This window comes from Poecilia latipinna, unplaced genomic scaffold (assembly GCF_001443285.1).
Source record: "Poecilia latipinna isolate Pla-1442-1.1 unplaced genomic scaffold, P_latipinna-1.0 Scaffold4095, whole genome shotgun sequence".
Lineage (NCBI taxonomy): Eukaryota > Metazoa > Chordata > Actinopteri > Cyprinodontiformes > Poeciliidae > Poecilia > Poecilia latipinna.
Window position 1 is genome coordinate 12,746 of NW_015116711.1, and position 17,819 is coordinate 30,564.

The 17,819-nt window shown below is 42.7% G+C and overlaps 2 protein-coding genes across 3 annotated transcripts in view; both read left to right on the forward strand.

Moving 5' to 3' along the window:
• otud5a (OTU deubiquitinase 5a) overlaps positions 1 to 7,037 on the forward strand; it is a gene marked incomplete at its 5' end in the record, with an annotated part of 13,607 nt that extends 6,570 nt beyond the window's left edge. Inside the window, 3 exons of the mRNA XM_015025396.1 lie at positions 897 to 1,101; positions 2,225 to 2,296; positions 6,435 to 7,037. Coding sequence (XP_014880882.1) covers positions 897 to 1,101; positions 2,225 to 2,296; positions 6,435 to 6,574 — 417 coding nt within the window. The remainder of the gene's footprint in view (positions 1 to 896; positions 1,102 to 2,224; positions 2,297 to 6,434) is intronic.
• An 838-nt stretch (positions 7,038 to 7,875) lies between these two features.
• pim2 (Pim-2 proto-oncogene, serine/threonine kinase) lies at positions 7,876 to 10,874 on the forward strand. 2 transcript variants are annotated; one of them, XM_015025399.1, is made up of 6 exons: positions 7,876 to 8,477; positions 9,146 to 9,297; positions 9,562 to 9,770; positions 9,845 to 10,014; positions 10,089 to 10,265; positions 10,339 to 10,874. In XM_015025399.1, exons 1-6 carry the CDS (start codon positions 8,429 to 8,431, stop codon positions 10,488 to 10,490), a joined length of 909 nt encoding a protein of 302 aa, XP_014880885.1. In that variant the 5' UTR covers positions 7,876 to 8,428; the 3' UTR covers positions 10,491 to 10,874. The 2 variants fall into 2 exon arrangements, with proteins under 2 accessions (XP_014880885.1, XP_014880884.1); XM_015025398.1 differs by lacking the exon at positions 7,876 to 8,477 and having other exon boundaries at positions 8,771 to 9,297.
• Positions 10,875 to 17,819: the final 6,945 nt, after the last annotated feature.

Sequence of the window (17,819 nt, forward strand, 5' to 3'; positions counted from 1 at the left end):
TTGGAAAAAGTTATTAAAAACAAGTTTTTTGTCTAAATTAAGGTGGATTCATGGTTCCTTTTTCCACATGATGTAACCGGTAGTGCTTATGATTAAAAAAAATAATAATTATGTGATCGGTATCGGCAGGAAAAAACCTGATCGGCACATCTCTAATAATCAGCACAGACACAGAGTCAGCGTGTTGAGATGTAAATGCACACGCTGCTTTTTTCACAATGATAAATCATCCTCTAAACATGCACCTATATTAGCAGTTCACATTGAGTTTGAATCTTACCTTGATGAGTTCTCCAAAGAACTATACTTCTTCACACAGGGTTGATGTAAATGTCATACAGGTGAGTGATCCATGGTGAAGTAAACTTCAGAGATCCAGCTGCGACTGCACGTAGCACCAGCGGTGTGATTGGTCTGTTCCCCGTTCAGTGCATCAACTATAAAAACTATAAACTCATCTCCCAGGAATGATTCTGCCCTGCCAGTAAAATACTCAGAGCGGCAGAGACTCTTGCAGTCTGGATTATTAAACAAAATAATTTTATTTAAATTTTGTATTTTTGTATTTTTTTTATTTTCTAATATAAAAAACAAAAACAAGCCATGCTTAACCTGGCGGGGGGGAAACTAAAGCCTGGCAGCATTCAATCAAAGTGCCACACTTTGCTGTTGGCTTGTTTGTAAAAGATGTTAATTAAATGTTGAATTATGATCACAAAGGTTGAATTCATGGTTAAGGTCAACAACAGAAGCTGGATCAACCATCAAACAACCATTCAATTCTAGCCAATTAACGTCCATTGATTGAAATGCCAACATCAAATCCAGCAACCTGGTGGTATGCAATCAAAGTGGGCGGAGCTCCAGGTAACGCTGTCCTCTGCTTCTTCCTGCAGCCTCGTAAAGCTAGCGCCACCTGCAGCTCGGCCACCGCGGCTGCTTCTAGCGGACCAGACGACTGGAGCGCCCGGTCGCCGCGGCAACGGGACTCTGACCCTTCCCATTCTGACCTTACGGCCGCTGCACCGGCCGGCAACAAGCCACCGTCCCCCGCCGGAGCTGCCCTCATCCTGAGCAAACCGCCGTCGCCCTGCGCTCCAGGTAACACACACAGTGATGTCACTTCCTGCTCCGTGCTGACGGCGAGCAGGAAGTGCATCTTCTCAAGTATTTGCCACTGAAGCTCGGTAGTCGAACCGAACCAGGTCAGATCTTGGAGGTCTTTGTCCCAAGCCCAACTCACCAGAACTGGTAGCCAGACCGCAGAGACACTGCACCTGGAGCTGCAGAATCTCGCTGTAGCGCCACTATGTTCTACCGATCCACGTTGGTCCTCGCCGGGTCTCACATGTTTATAAAGTTCTACGCAGCCCTGACTCTGGTCAGCAGGTTCTGACTACTGTTGAGCTTCAGCTAACTGGGTCAGAACCACCTGAAGCCGAAAACCTGTTCTGATGAACTGGACTTGCAGAGAGAACGTGCTTTGGTCCAAATTCTCTTCCAGAGCCACAGACAGAAATGAGCTAGCATTAGCCTGCTAACTGCTCCCTCAGAAAGAAGCAGACAACCGGTGCCGGTTCAGGGGAACAGCTTTTCTACAACCAGGTGAACCCTGTTTGAGTCCAGAAGAGCAACCAGAACCTCAGAACCAGGATTTGGATCTCAAGCCTCAAATTTGTAACTGAAAGACATTTTTCCTGTTTTAGAAGCATTGTAAAAACATTAAATTCCATAAAAATGTAAATTTTCCCTCAAGAACCAAATAATCCAGAACTTTTTAAGGCTTAGTAATGAACAGATCCGAATGATTTCCATCTGGAAGTTTGAGTCTCGCAGCACCTCAAGTCCATTTGGACTGAATTTCTGATCGTGGCCCAGTTTGACTTTGACACTCCGGACCGATGGATCTGGTGCCGATCTTTGGACCTGAGCCCGCAGCACGGACAGAACCATCATCAGATCCCAAGGAGCCAACAGAACCAGAACAAAGTCAGGATGGGCGTGAGGGAACTGCAGTTTGGATCGGGTCCACGGTTCCAGTTTGGGTCCTGTTAGGAACCAAACTGGAACCCTGCAAATAGTCCAAAGAATGGAGATTGGTTTGTGTCCGAACCATTCTTTCCAATGTTGAAGCTCAAGTTTTAGCTGTCTGCTGAACCGGATCAGAACCAGAACTTGAAGGTTCTGTCCATGTCGCTGACTTGCTGAATGTTTCTGTGTTCAGGTCCGAGCAACCAGAGCCGGCACCACCTGGAGTACCGGGCCATCATGCAGGAGATGTCTCCCACAGCGTTCGGTAAGTAAAATCGTCTGCCTGGTTCCGATCCATTCCAACCCGTTCCACAGCTAAAGGCGTTTGTCAGTGGACCACCGTCTCATGAGAGCCACAGCGGGCGGCTCCTGATTAACGGCTAAGCGCTAACACAGGGGTGCCCAAAGTGGGTCCTGGAGGCCCGGCATCCTGCATGTTTTATTTTCTCCCTGATGGTAGAAACAACCTCCTCAGCAAGTCAGTGTTCTCCTCTAACGAGCCGTCATTGGATCTAGGTGCGTTAAACCAGGTAGAGAACTAAAACATGCATCCCGGACCCACTTTGGACACCTCTGGGCTAACAGAATCTCAGAATCTCCTGGAAACGTTTGGATCTTGACAGACAAGATGAAGTCCATACAAACCAAGCCAGATTGAAACTCACCGCAAACAGACTCCATTTTGTCAACTACAAAAAGTCCTCCATCCAATCACAGGACAGAGTGACATCACTGTCCCAGAAGAACAAGGGCTGATCAGGATGGGCTGATCCGTGGATCTGGTTGGGACCCTCTGGATCCAGATGGGACCTACCGTATGTCAGAGGACACAGTAAGCAGCCAGAGAATTCAAAAAGCTGTACTTCATCAGAACCGCCTGGTTCTGGACCCAGAACGCCTGGTGGGAGCCCATTTCACATATTTAAAAAACAAAAGACTCAGGTTGGCCAGTTTTTAGTTGTAAAGACAAACCGATTGCTGACAGATGAACAGCCCTTAACTGGGCCCTGCAGTCTGGGTACGAATGGGTCCCATTTAAGAGGGTAGTAGTATTACCAGCAGTAGTACCAGTACAGTGTTTCTCAAACGTTTTCAGGCTGAGGACCACTTACCCCATTTAACAGTCACGGACCACCAAACCTGAAATCTTCCCGCTATAACATAACTTAATAAATAATCCAACCTGAAATGAAAATATTAGTCTCTTAACTCAGGTATTGTTGTTTTCTTAGTTCTTCCTAATGAAGAGTGGTGCTGTTTGGTACATGTGACGACAGAGCCATGAACACATCTACTTTGAGTTATTTACAGATTCTTAAAGTGTCTAAGCTTTCCAATGATGTCATGGAAATAAAAAATAAGTTGTTCTTTACTACCAAGTGTTATGTGCATTAATAACATTTAGGGCTATTTGTGATTTAGAAGCACAATTAAAGAAAAATAAACAACTAACCATTTCTATTTGTATTTATTTATTATTTAATTCAATTTAATAGTTTTTAATTGAATAAAAATAACAGTTAGGTGACCTGAAAGCAGAGCATCATTCATTACCAAGCAAAGTTATAAAAAACAAAGAACAGTTCTCAGTAACTGAGTCGATTCCTACCCGTTCAAAGGAATCCAGTCGCTGGTAGCTATGACTGAACTCCCTCAGGTCATATAAAATTCCTGGAGTTGTTTTCTTTCCACAGGTTCCTGCAGCTTTTCTTTTGAGTGACCCGGTTTTAAGCCAGTTTTCCATCATTATTTGTAATACAATCCTTTGCTAAGCTAGCTGTAGCGTCGCACTTTGAGCTGACGTCACGGAAAATAAACGGTTGTGTACATGCAGTACCTGGCGAAGCACTAGGGGGCGCCCGCGGACCACCAGTGATCGGAGACCACAGTTTGAGAAAGACTAGTAGTAGTAGTGATGGGTGGATGGAGTCTTTCCACTGAGAAATAACAGCCGACGTTAATGCAGTCTGGAGCGTTCCGCCATGTTGGAGGGCAAATGTTTAATTGGAGACAGATCCCCAAAGTGAATAATGTTGGAGAAAGCTGTTTTTGAATTATCGATTTGACATATTTTTAAACATAAATGATTAAAGTGATTTGTACATTTAAATATAAATTTATAAATCACTTTCCAGAAATTCTGAGCTTCAGGGCAGTGATGGCATACAGATCTTAGTCTGGCATTAGCATTAGCATTAGCTGATTCTGAGAGGATGGCTCTGTGTGACCTGTGGTGACCAACAGTGATGGCATAGTTACTTTGAAAAAGTAACTTTAATGGGATTACTGATTACTCCTTGAAAAAGTAACTAAGTTACATTAAAAGTAACTTTTTTAGTTACTTTCAGCAGCTGCTGACAACAACAACAACAACAACAACAACAACAACAACAACAACAACGCTCCACCACCTGTGAAAATTACATTGATCTTTGCCAAAACTTAATTATAAGTTATTTTATAATGGTAACATCAACAATGTGTCTCCACTTATAAGGTTGAACTGAGACTGTTTAATGGCTACAACAGTACAAAATAAAACCCTTTGGTAATTTGTGAGTGTTTTTGTGTTCCACTGTTATCTGGAAAACTATAAATAGGACTTTAGAGCCTCAGCCCCCCCTGCCCCAGGCCCCCCCTGCACTCCCCTGCCCCAGCCCCAGCCCCCAGGCTCTGTGTTACGGCCCTGTGGCTGTCAGAGCGCAGCGCTCCTACCACAACTCAGATGGCTGCACAGATTTGTGACATTTATCTTTATATTAATAATTATAATGCCGTTTAGTTGCACAACTTTACAGACACGTTCATTCGGGGCTGTTTTCACGTTTAATTGCCCTGTTCATATTAGTCTCCATGTTTTCTGGAGCGCAACGCGAAGCTCGACGTCATTCACAGCAAATATATGAACTTGACTTTAACGGATCATCCAAATGATGGACTAAAATTAACTGGATGTCAGACAAATTCTGGGGTTTATGTCTGTTTATTTCCAAGCCCAAAAACCGCAACTCGTTAAATCTGCAAGCGACTTTAGAAGAAAACAAGCCCAAACTGCTTCTAATAATCGGACTTGAAACTCAAAATAGTTCCTGTTCCTCCAGCAACAAAAAGCGCATTTCTCTCCATTGTTTGTTTCTGTCGCATAGAAACGGCGGTCGCTCCCCAAGACGCGCAGAGGAAATAATATTTAATTACAAAAGAAAATAGTAACGCAAAGTGATTTGGATAAGTTACTTTAATCTGATTACTGGATTTGAAATGGCATCGTGTTAGATTACTCTTTACGCAAATTTTTATCCCAATTTTCCCTTCCAACAATTGCCCTAATTATTGGATGACTCTTAAGATAATCCATAGCGATCGTCTTGCCGTGGTCCTTAAGACTGATCTGGTCCACTCGGGAGAACGCCGACACCACCCTGATCTAAAATCGGGGATATCCAGCATGTTGGGTAATCTTTAGCCAATATTGCAGCGTGTGGTTTCCCTCGACTGGGAACCAGAACGCCGCCTGCTGAAAGCGCGGTGACGGAATCAGGGCAGCGATTTCTGTCCCACGCCTCTCCTTGTCCTGTTATAGCTCAGCTTATAACAGGAAATAAGATCAGTTACCATGACAACACAGATGATATACAGCTGTACATTATGATGTCACCAGATGTTTATTGATCCATCCAATCATTGAACAGATGCTGAGAACAGACAAATGTGTGGATGAGCCAAAACTGTCTGAACAGAAACTGAAGTTATTCTAGAACAATCTAGAGTTGTAGATCTAGAGCACAGCTGGTTCTAGATGTGAGTAGATCACATTCAGCAGCAGGAAGAGCTCAGCAGTATGGATTTATAGTGTTGAGTTATAATCTGAGATATTTTAATTGCTAATCTGTGTTCATGCAAGCGTTGATTTGTGGGATTGATTGGCTTCCAGCAGAGGGGAGCAGTTTGTCCTGGTGCTGGTAGGAGTCTGACTTTTAGCTTATTTTATTTGTTCTTATTTTTGTTGGATCTATTCTTATTTCATCTAAGAAACCATAAATTATTTTATTGGGAGTCCAATTAAGCACCGCAGCAATCCAAGATCAGCCTCTGTCTTTCCTCCGCTTTAAGAGGTGCTCTGCCCCAAAACCAGTGCTTCCAGTAAAGAACGGTACATCTGCTGTCTGACTGACATATTACCCAGGATGCATCTAGAGGATGTTTGTGGACGAGTCCTCAGCTGGTTGAGCTTCACCAAGTTTTCACACCCTGCATATTTTCCATTCATGTTTTATTGGCATTTATTGCGACCAACTGATACAACGCAGGCTCAGGTTTATCCCAACGGCTTGAAATGAAATTGTACAGACGGACATTTTTCACCTTTGGACTGATCTGACTGGTCTCACTGGTGTGTGTTTCAGGTCTGACGGACTGGGAGGACGATGAGATCCTGGCCTCGGTGCTCGCCGTCTCCCAGCAGGAATATCTGGACAGCATGAAACACCAGAGCTCCGCCGCCGCCATGCATCGGGAGCGCGAGCCGTCGCCGGACAGCAGCTGATGCACTGCTGCCATGCACTGACCCCGCCGTGACCCCGCCCCGCCCCCCGGCCCACAGACAGAACTCGAACATGGAGAAAATAAACCATCCAACAACGATGCACTCATTTCCTTTTTTAAATCATCCGCTTCCTGTTTCCCACTTCCAGCATCACTTCCACTTCCGGGTCGGCGGGGTCGGCGGGTCTTCACGCTGATCTGGGATCAGATCTTATTTAAATGTGGACGGCTTCCAGCAGCTCGAGTTTTGCTCCGTGGTTCCAATGAAGGACGACCTGGTCCGGTTCTGTTCACCGATCCGGTCCGGTTCTGTTCAGTCATCAAAAGTCTTATCATGTTCTGTTAGGTGCTGATCATTCCCGGCCTCCTCATCGTCACCTTCATCATCAGACTTATTTAGCTGCATGTTTAACAGCCGAGTTCATCATAGCAGAAACGAATTAAAGAGAAAAATAGAAAATGTCTTTCTGATCCTCAGTGATTATTGTTGCTATTATTAATATAAGTTTGTTTTATTTTATTTTCTCAGTTGGATGAAAACTTTTTTTGTTTCTTGGAATAAAAAGAGGAAGTTTCTGAAAAGCAGCTGAGAGCTTCATGATTCCAGCCGTCTGTAAAGCTGGAACCGGTTCTGGTTCTGGTTCTGAGTTCAGCTTCCTCTGGTTTGGATTCTGGTTCCAAGTTCCCTCCGGTTCTGAAGGACCGGCCCAAAGCTGCAGGTTCCTCTGATGAATGAGCTCCAGTGAGGGATGGTGATGCTGCCTGTCTGGGTTCAGCAGAACCAGAACCAGAAATCCAGTCCAGTCTCATTCATGAGAATGTTTAATTTTTCAGATTTTCATCTTGAAAATCTGAAATATTTATAAATATTATAAATATTTGTAAATAAACCCAGAAACTAAAACTGTCTCCACTCTGACCCTACAGAAATAGTTTTTGCACTTTAGATTTTTAATTGTTTTTGTAAAGATAAGCAGCATGAAAGGTTGATTCTGAAGGAAGTGACGTCATTCTGCCTTCAGGGCCCCTCTGAGAAAATTAGGCCAATTGTGGATGTTGAGAAACTCAGAATATTTCACATCAGCATAAACTTCATGCTTGAAATTAGTCATTTTAATATGTTTACACTCAACAGCTAATGGATGGATGTGTGTTAATAGTGTTAAAAGATAAAAAGAAAAAAATGGAACCTTCATTGAAGTTGAAAATCATTAATTGTAAAGTTTTGTTTCTTTTATGGAAATGTTTTGTACATTTCTGTCAATTATTTACTTAAGGCTTAAGGTGTTGGTTAAATTTGGATTAGTTACGACTCCCTCTTGTCCCCTGAACGCATCAACAGCTTCACAAACCGACAGGAAGCTTCGTGCGCGTCGGAGTAACCGCCCAGTGTTTTTTAAAGCAGTGCGCGTGTTCAGTTTCTGTGGCTGTGTGCGCGCGCGCACTGATGTTTGAGAGGAAATCGGCCTCGAGCTTCCCGGCAGTTTGTCAGCGCGCGCTCCCCCGCCTCGTTGATCTCAATTCTACAAATTCTTCCCCACGCGCTGTATGAATATTCATGAGCTTCAATCCGATTGGCTGCTCAGTTCAAAACACTGAGCACACTGTGAGACGCTGATTGGATGAGGAGCACGGGGTGGGCGTGGCCTCAGAAAGCTATAAAGTCTGAAGCCAGCAGGTCCAGAACCTGCTGCCAGCTCAGGACGGTATCATTTGGTTCTGGACCAGCAGAACCTTCCGGGCTCTGAAACTGACACATCAAAGTGGGAAAAACCCGAACCGAACCTTTTGGACCGATAAAATCCGAGGAGACACCGTGGCTATGATCCGCTCCTAGTGAGCCAAATTCGGGGAGATGTTGGAGAAAAGATCCGCGGATCCGAACCTGGAGGACAAACGACGCGGTAAGCTGAGGTTTTTCTTCAGAGTTTGGTATTTTATGAAGTGCTTTGCGGTTTCTGACCTGTAAATGTGCTATATAAATAAAGTTTACTTGCATTCCTACTTTAAGATTCAAAACCGGTTCCGGAAAATCTGGTTCTGGTCCATTAATTCGGGTTTTTATGACGTTTCTTTTCTTTTCTTTCTTTTTTTGGCTGCTCCGTGGCGAAGTTGGCTTCTGATTGGTCGCTTTAGTAAAGGACTATTTCACCTTTACTAAAGGTGAAATAGTAAAGTAATGAATCACCATTGATCGATTCCGGTTCAGCATCAAACATGGGCCGAATTGTGATCCATTCACAACAAGTGTGAGGACCAAAAGATGGTTTCCGTTCTGTTTCTGCACCGTGTTTCTGGTCTTTGGCAGCAGAAGTTGGACTGAACAGAACAAATATTATAAGTCACAGATCTTTAAATAGGCTTCACTATATTTATATAAAACATTAAGATGGAGTTTATTGTTTCATGTGTCGTTTTAAACGATGTTTATTGCAGAATAACTTAGTTTCTCTAACTGGACTGAACCAGAACTTTAAAGGGTTAAACAGTTTTTCCTGAGTTATTATATAATAATATATGTATATATATGTGTGTGTTGAGGGTTCTGATGTGGTTCTGTGTTCTGATCCAGGGAAGGAAGCCTTCACCCTGCGGTACCGCTGCGGCCCGCTGATCGGCAGCGGCGGCTTCGGTTCTGTGTTTTCGGGTCACAGACTCTCAGACGGACTTCCGGTCGCCATCAAGCAGATCTCCAGGGACCAGGTCCAGCAGTGGGCCAGACTGGTGAGGCTCACCTCCAGAACCAGAACCAGTTCAGTTTCCACCTGAACCCAGGCGGCTGCTTCCCTCTGCTGGACAGGCAGCAGAACTGCAGGATGGGGGTTCCCACGGAAACCTGTGATGTCATTGTTCCATAAGTGGGTTTCCCCCAGTGATGCACTGGTTCCTTAGGCTGGGAGCCCCCCCACACCCAGAGACCGGTTCTGTAGTGAATTAAATAGTTCCTTTATTTTGTGCTTTTTTAACTGGCGTCTTCCTTTCCCGCAGCCTGGCGAGCTCGGCCCGGTTCCCATGGAGATTGCCCTGCTGCAGCGGCTCTGTGAGGTCGGAGGTCACGGCGGCGTGATCCGCATGCTGGACTGGTTCGAGGTGGAGGGGCGGGGCTTCCTCCTGGTGATGGAGCGGCCGCCACAGTGCCGGGATTTGTTCGACTTCATCACGGACCGCGGCGCGTTGCCCGAACGCCTCGCTCTCAGGTGGGCCTGCGCTCCATACCTTGGCAACATCCCGCCACCCTGGCCACGCTGATGTCTCTGCTCCGCCCCTGCAGGTTCTTCAGGCAGACGGTGGAAGCGCTGCGGTTCGTTCACGCGCATGGCGTCGTGCACAGAGACGTGAAGGACGAGAACATCTTGGTGGACACACGGACGCTGGAGGTCAAGGTCATCGACTTCGGCTCCGGCGCGCTGCTGAAGGACGCGGCTTACGACGAGTTCGAAGGTACGGAGCCGTGCGGTGGTTGGGGCCTAATGGGTCAGTCAGTGGACGGAGCCTCACCTGTCCCCTCCCTGCAGGTACGCGGGTCTACAGCCCACCTGAGTGGGTCCAGTCGCGGTCGTACCGCGCCGAGCCGCTCACCGTCTGGTCGCTCGGCGTTCTGCTCTTCGACATGGTGTGCGGCGACATCCCGTTTGAGCGTGACCAGGAAATCGTCGAGGCCACGCCCTTTTACACTCGCCGCGTCTCTAAAGGTAAGCGCTGACCCGCTGCGCCCTGATTGGTTCAGGTGTGCGTAGTGCTGACTGTGTCCACCCCTTCCTGCAGAATGCCAGGCTCTGATTGGCTGGTGTCTGTCGCTCCGGCCGGAGGACCGCCCCTCGCTGGAGCAGATCCTGACGCACCCCTGGATGGAGGTGGGGGAGGAAGAGGATGAGGAGGAAGAGGAACACGGCTCACTGCCCAGTGCATCGCTGTGAACCGGGTCGGAACAGAACAGGACATAAAGTCACTTTACCTTCGCTGAGACGCTTCTCATCACTGATGATGAGTCTTTAATTATGGATTATTTATTATTTCAGCAGTTCCTGCTCCTCTTCCTCACCACTTCAGGTGAGGAAGAGTGATGAAGAGGAGGAAAGCTGAACTCTGACTGATTTTTTTTTTTTTTTTTTCGTTTTTGTCTCATTAAAACGATTTAAGTTTTGCTGAAGTCTGGACATCGGTGCAAACCTTCGCCGCTCCGTAAATACATGTGTATTCCTTCAAAGTGGCTCCGCTGCCACTTGGTTCTGTTTATTTACATTAAATAACAAGTTCTGGATCAGAACCACGATCCATGTTTGAATAAAAACATTTTCAGACTCTGACCGTCGCTTTGTTTCAAATTCACAAATACTTTATTAACTACAGAGGGAAATGAGATGTTGTAAATCATTTATTTAGATTCTTCAGTTATTGAAGATCCTGATGGCTGTTGGCAGGAAGGATCTCCTGTAGCAGTCTGTGCTACAGCAACGCTGAAGAAGCCTCTGACTGAAGACGCTCCGGCAGAACTTTATTGATTTTATGAAGAATCCTTCTTTGCATCATCATCACCAGAGGACCCACAGTCAGAACCAGAAAAGAACCTGCCTTCTTATTCAGGCTGTTGAACCTCTTTAGCTCCTGGTTCCGATGGTTCTGGTGGTTCTGACAGCAGATCCAAACCCTGAAGGATCTTCTCTTCCTTCCTCTCATGTCCAGATGAACATCCAGGTTTTTATGTTCCTCATCACCTCCACTTCTTCTCCAATGATGGAAATAGGGTTTGACCTTTGACCCTGTTCCTCCTGAAACCAACAAGCATCTCCTTTGTTTTGTTCACATTTCAGATGATTTGACTGTTCCCTCATTTTGACATGTTGGCATGTTTTCTATAAATTATTTTTGTTCTGCGATGAACACAAACATGTAGCTTACAGCTCAGTGATGCTTGGCTGTCGCCACCTGCTGGTTACTAAAAATAGCAAAACTTCCAGGTGTTTTATATGCAGAAAGATGCAGATTCTCCCAAATTTATTTATTTTGATACTGTTGAAGAAGATTTTAAGTTATATAGTATATTTTAAGAAACTTTCTAGCTTGATCTTCTTCTCACGGATCCCAGGTTCTCCCGGCGGGCCGCGTGTAGCCACACAGAAAACAAAAATGAGTACAGACGTCACAGAATTAGAGTTTAATCCAATAGAAGACAACGTATGAAATTACAACAGAAACTGCTGAACAACAGAGACATACATTCATTTACCTGAGACAGATGTAAAAGAAGAAAGAAAGAAAGGAAGGAAGAAGAAAAAAAGCAAAGACGTCTTTAGAGAATTGCAAGAGCAAATCTGATTTGTTACTCCTGTGTACAAACTTTTATAGTAAAGGCGTATTCCTGTCTTTAATAGATTAAAATAAAGTGTATCTTTGCTCATCCAACCAGGAGCTATCTCTGACCCTCTCTAAAACTCCCTGCAAGTCACGATCTAAGGCCATTTGTTCCCATTATCTAAACAAAATGAAAGCAGACTCTCTTGAACTCCTGCTGTTTTATGGCTTTTCACGGATCTGTGTGAAAAGCTGGAACTTCTCCTGATTGTTTCCCACACAGACAAAGGGCAGATCAACAGATCTTAGCAAACAATCTGCTGTAACTACAGGTAACATAAAGGTCAATAGGCCAGAATAAGTTATTAAACTGAAAACTATAATTAGGCTATTTCAATCAAGACATGTTAAGTTTTAAAACTGGCATATTTTAAATTTATTTTCGTAACAATACTTTGTAGTGGAATCAACCTCATCAGAGGGCAGGAAGTGATGTAAAGTGTTTGATTTGTTTTCTTCCAGTTATTAATTTACTCTAATAGACTCATCATCTCTTGTCTGACTTTGGTTTTTGTCAGAACTGAGGATTAGTTTGATTTGAGCTTCGTATCTCATGAACAAGCACAGCTTGTTACATTGACACAATTCCTTTCATTAATTTAGCAATCACAGAATTAAACTACATAAATAAAGTTCAGTTGCCATTACCTTGTTTCCTTATTGACTCAAGCCAAACTCAAGAAGGTTTTTATGCTTTTATCCTTTTCCTTCACTGCAGCTAACTTTCTCGGTAGCGCTGTTGTTCTGTTACCATGGATACCTCATATAGAACGTTGCCAAAATAAAAGCAAAACAGTAGTTACAATAAACAAAGTAACTACATTCAGTTAGCCTTTTCTAGCCTTGTTAATTTTACGTATAATTCAATAGATATCCCTCAACCTGATTGGTTCACACAGGGAGCATTAACAGATCACTTATTTAAAAACAGTAAACTATTTAATGCACCTATTTACAGTCAGAAAACCACAAAGTGTTTCGCAGTAGAAATAAAAATGCAATACCAACATAAACCTTTCATCTGCGCCAGAACCATCAACATATGGGGGAATTTTCCTGCCATAATTCAAGAGCACATATTTTGAGTCTGAGAGCAGGAATTCATGTTTTTTGTTCTCAGAACTTTTAATACTTTTCCTTACATTTTTATTTTGAAAGCAGGACTTCATGTCTTTCTTCTCAAAACTTGTAACTCCAAACTTCTCCTCATGCTCAGACTCAGGCCCGTTCCCAGTCCCCTCCCTCGTTCATGTTGAAGGTTAAAGGTCACAGTGTGTCCCACATCCACCCATTTTGGGACCTATTCCACCTTTACACAACGTTCGCATTTCTACAGACTTCGGGGAAGTGTATTACCCATAATTCATTGCTGCATGTGACATTTTGAGTTAAAAGGCAGATTTATGGAAATTTTTGTTGTTTTTTCCATCTTTATAGAAAATTCAAAGAAAATATAATGACAAGGCACATTAGTAATAAAAAGGTTTGATATAAACTGAGCAGAAAAAAGAAGAAATAAAAAGAATAGTCACAAACTAACTGAGGAAAGTAAAACAAAATGTCACAAATGCAAGACAAATTTCAAATCTTAAGATATGTTGGTACAAAGACTGGGCTTTTGTGATTTTATTTAAGCACTCTCTAAAATAAAATTATTTAATTTTAAAAATGGAGGTTGTAGGTTCCTAAATAATGAAGCCATAAGCTTGACGCTCTCCGTCCTCCCCCTTCGGTCCACTTGATGATGAAAACGACAAAAAACCAGACTGGGTCCTCTCGATAAAGGTTAACAGTTTACTTTGAAAATAAAAACGGTACAAATGTTACTTTTCCACAAAAATAATAGAATAAACAAAAGAGAGTCTTAAGAGAGAGAAAGAAAGAGAGAGAGGTCAAAAAACTGTGTGACTCCACTCCAACTGCACAACTAATTCAGCCCTCAAATCCTTAACTGCAATTACGGATGCAAATTTACAAGAAGACCTTAGAATAGTCCAATATAACAAATTAGTATGAAATAGAGATTTAACTAGTGATCATTTTTATCCAAATAAACAAATTACCATAAGAAATATAAACATAATTTATCCTAAAGGTCTGAATTAACTAAAATTGAATTTAGGCTTCTACAGAGGTGATTTTTAGAAATCAGTATTTGTGAATAAAACTTACCTTAGATTAAATATATCATAATTTAACTCTTCATCGCTATTAGAAGACCAAATTTTATTAAATTAAAACTCAAGATGGAATAGATTTATTGTATAATATCCACTTTAGAAAACTTTCTAAAAACATTCATGACAATTTAAAAAATGTTTATTGTCTTAAAATCTGTCATAAAATGTGGGAATTTATATTTCTTTTGAATTTCTTTTGAAGAAAGCCATTATAGGAGAAACTTTATATATAATTATGAAATTAATATCTTACGTTTTTTGTGGGAGTGGAATAGGAAGATATTTGGTTCTTATTCCCAGATAGCACACAACGTTAAATTAAAGTTGAATTATAGTTAGAATCGTTGATTTGTGGTTGAAGTCGACAAATGACTGTGGATCAACCATCAACAATCATCCACCTCTAGCCAATTAACTAATATTGAAACTGTGTCATTGAATCAATGTTGTTTTGTGGTTGACATCAAATAAATGAAATGTCAACATCAAATCCAGTGTTTTTTAGCACCGGTCCTCCAGGCCCTGCAAGTTTTAGGCATTTCCCTAATTCAGCACACATGATATTAATTGACGTCTGATTAACAGGGTTTTGCTGAACTGAAAACACGCAGGTCAGTTTGATTGAGGATAAGGTTTGGGGAAGAACTACCCAGATAGCACACGATGTTAATTCAATGTTGAATTATTATCACAAAGGTTGCATGTATGGTTGAAGTCAAAAACTGACGGTGGATCAACCATCAAACAACCATCCAATTCTAACTGTTGAAAATGTGCCAATGAATCAGTGTTGTTTTGTGGTTGAAATCTAATGAATGAAATGCCGAGGTCTGATCAACGTCTGATCAATGTTGAATCAATGTCAGCTGTTTTGCCACACACCTTCTTCCCCTCCTCTCCTCCTTATCAGAGCTCTGGGTCAGAGCATTTTATTACTGAGCGGGGGTTATCACATTTAAATTAACCACTGCAGAGGATAGTCGGTGGTGATTCCTTTCTGTACATTTTCTTACTTGTTCATAACAATTCTCACTGACTGTGTGTGTGTGTGATATATTGACACAAAAACATCTACAACTTACTACAAGGAGTGGAGGGGTCCACCCCCACCGTTTACATGAGTGGGATGTCCCAAACACACAGCCACTTCGCTGTTGGCTTGTTGGAAAATATGTTAATTCAATGTTGAATTATGATCACAAAGGCTGCATGTATGGTTCAGGTCAACGACAGAAGCTGGATCAACCATCAAACAACCATTCAATTCTAGCCAATTAACATTCATTGATTGAAATGCCACATCGAATCCAGTGTTTTTCAGCACCGGCACCAGGCACACTGCCCTGCAAGTTTTAGGCATTTCCCTAATTCAGAACACATAATTTTAATTTACATCTGCTTAACAGGGTTTTGCTGAACTGAAAACACGCAGGTCAGTTTGATTGAGGATAAGGTTTGGGGAAGAACTACCCAGATAGCACACGATGTTAATTCAATGTTGAAACCTAATGAATGAAATGCTAAAGTCTGATCAACGTCTGATCAATGTTGAATCAATGTCAGCTGTTTTGCAACACACCTTCTTTTCCCCTCCTCTCCTCCTCATCAGAGCTCTGGGTCAGAGCATTTTATTACTGATTGGGGGTTCTCACATTTTTAATAACACTGTAGAGAATAGTGAGTGGTGATTCCTTTCTGTACATTTTTTTTACTTGTTAATAAAAATTCTTACTGACTGTTTGCCTGTGATATATTGACAGGAAAACATCTACAACTTACTACAAGGAGTGGAGCGGTCCACCCCTGCCATTTACATGAGTGGGATGTCCCAAACACACAGCTGCTTCGCTGTTGGCTTGTTAGCAAAAGATGTTAATTCAATGTTGAATTATGATCACAAATGTTGACTTTATGGTTAAGGTCAATGACAGAGGCTGGATCAACCATCGAACAACCATTCAATTCTAGCCAATTAACATCCATTGATTGAAACACCAACATCAAATCCAGTGTTTTTCAGCACCGGTCCTCCAGGCCCTGCAAGTTTTTGGTATTTCCCTAATTCAGAACACATGATTTTAATTGACATCTGATTAACAGGGTTTTTGGTCAGTTTGCCTTGAGGACAAGGTTTGGGGAAGAACTAATAATCTAAATGTTCAATCAATGTAAGCTGTTTTTCACACCCCTCCACCACCACCTGCCATTCAAACACCCAACCCCCTTCCCTCCACCTGCCAAAGACACACACATCTCTCTCCTTTCACCTGGCCCCATCTATGCCTCAATTCCAAGGTTGGGAATCGAACCTGTGACAGCTGCATTGAGGACTAAGGCCTCCATATGTGAGTTGTGCTTAACCTCTGTGCCACCACAGCACAACCCATTTTAGGTGAGGGTTAATCATGTTTTAACTTAAGCACTATGTGTTGACAACAGTTGTGATTCCTTTCTGTACCCAGATTGCACATGATGGCAGTTCAACATTGAATTAACATCTTTTGCTAACAAGCCAACAGCGAAGTGGCTGTGTGTTTGGGACATCAAACACACAGCCACTTACTCATGTAAATGGCAGGGGTGGACCGCTCCACTCCTTGTAGTAAGTTGTAGATGTTTTTGTGTCAATATATCACAGACAAACAGTCAGTAGGACTTTTTATGAACAAGTAACAAAATGTACAGAAATGAATCATCACCCACTATCCTTTACAGAGGTTAATTTAGAATGTAATACCCCCCACTCACTAATAAAATGCTCTGACCCAGAGCTCTGATGAGGAGGAGAGGAGGGGAAGGTATGGCAAAACAGCTGACATTGATTCAACATTGATTCAACATTGATCAGACGTTGATCAGACCTCGGCATTTCAGTCATTAGGTTTCAACCACAAAACAACATTGACTCAATGACACAGTTTCAACATTGGTTGGCTGGAGGTGGATGATTGTTTGATGGTTGATCAACCGTCAGTTGTTGACCTCAACCAAAAATCAACCATTCTGACTATAATTCAACGTTGATTTATCATTATGTGCAATCTGGGCAGTTTGTTGCAGCCCTCATCACCTCCTCATCTCCCCCTACTCCCTCCCAAGCCCCCCCCACCCAGCCGCTCCTCCCAACCTTCTCCTCTTTACCCCCTCTCATTCCTTCTTCCCTCCCCCTCCTTGAGCTCTGGGTCAGAACATTTTATTACTAGGTGGGGGTTAATCATGTTTCAAATTTAGGACTACATGTTGAGAACAGTGGGTTGTGATTCCTTTCTGTACATTTTCTTACTTGTCTGTAAATATTACTGACTGCATAATGTGTTGACACAAACACATCTACAAGTCTGTACTAGGAGTTGTACAGTCCACCTCCCCAATTTTACACTTGTGGTTTGTCCCAACCAAAAAGACACTTTTCTGCTGGCTTGTTTGCTACCGGCTTCTGAATTGAATTCTCCGTTGAGGACTTTTATATTAAGTTTTTCAATATTACTTTGATCTTAAATGTGTTTATTGAAAAATAAGGGCATTGTTTTGTGCGCATCGTAATCCTGGTTATTTTGGGGCAAAACGGATATTTTTAATAATTGAGGTCATGTCTCCTTTTGTATTATTTTCATCCTACCCACCACTCCAGGCCTAAGTATGAAATCCTGCAAGATTTTGTGGGATTTGAGTTTTTAAAATAGGGCTGGGCCTATTGTTTGGTCTGGGAGAACA

Bases quoted from the DNA above. Each gene is read 5' to 3' on its own strand.
- pim2 (XM_015025398.1), top strand. From the start codon at position 9,091: ATGTATATATATGTGTGTGTTGAGGGTTCTGATGTGGTTCTGTGTTCT. The intron at 9,771-9,844 runs GTGGGCCTGCGC...CCGCCCCTGCAG, and splicing joins CCCGAACGCCTCGCTCTCAG to GTTCTTCAGGCAGACGGTGG. The intron at 10,015-10,088 runs GTACGGAGCCGT...CCCTCCCTGCAG, and splicing joins GGCTTACGACGAGTTCGAAG to GTACGCGGGTCTACAGCCCA.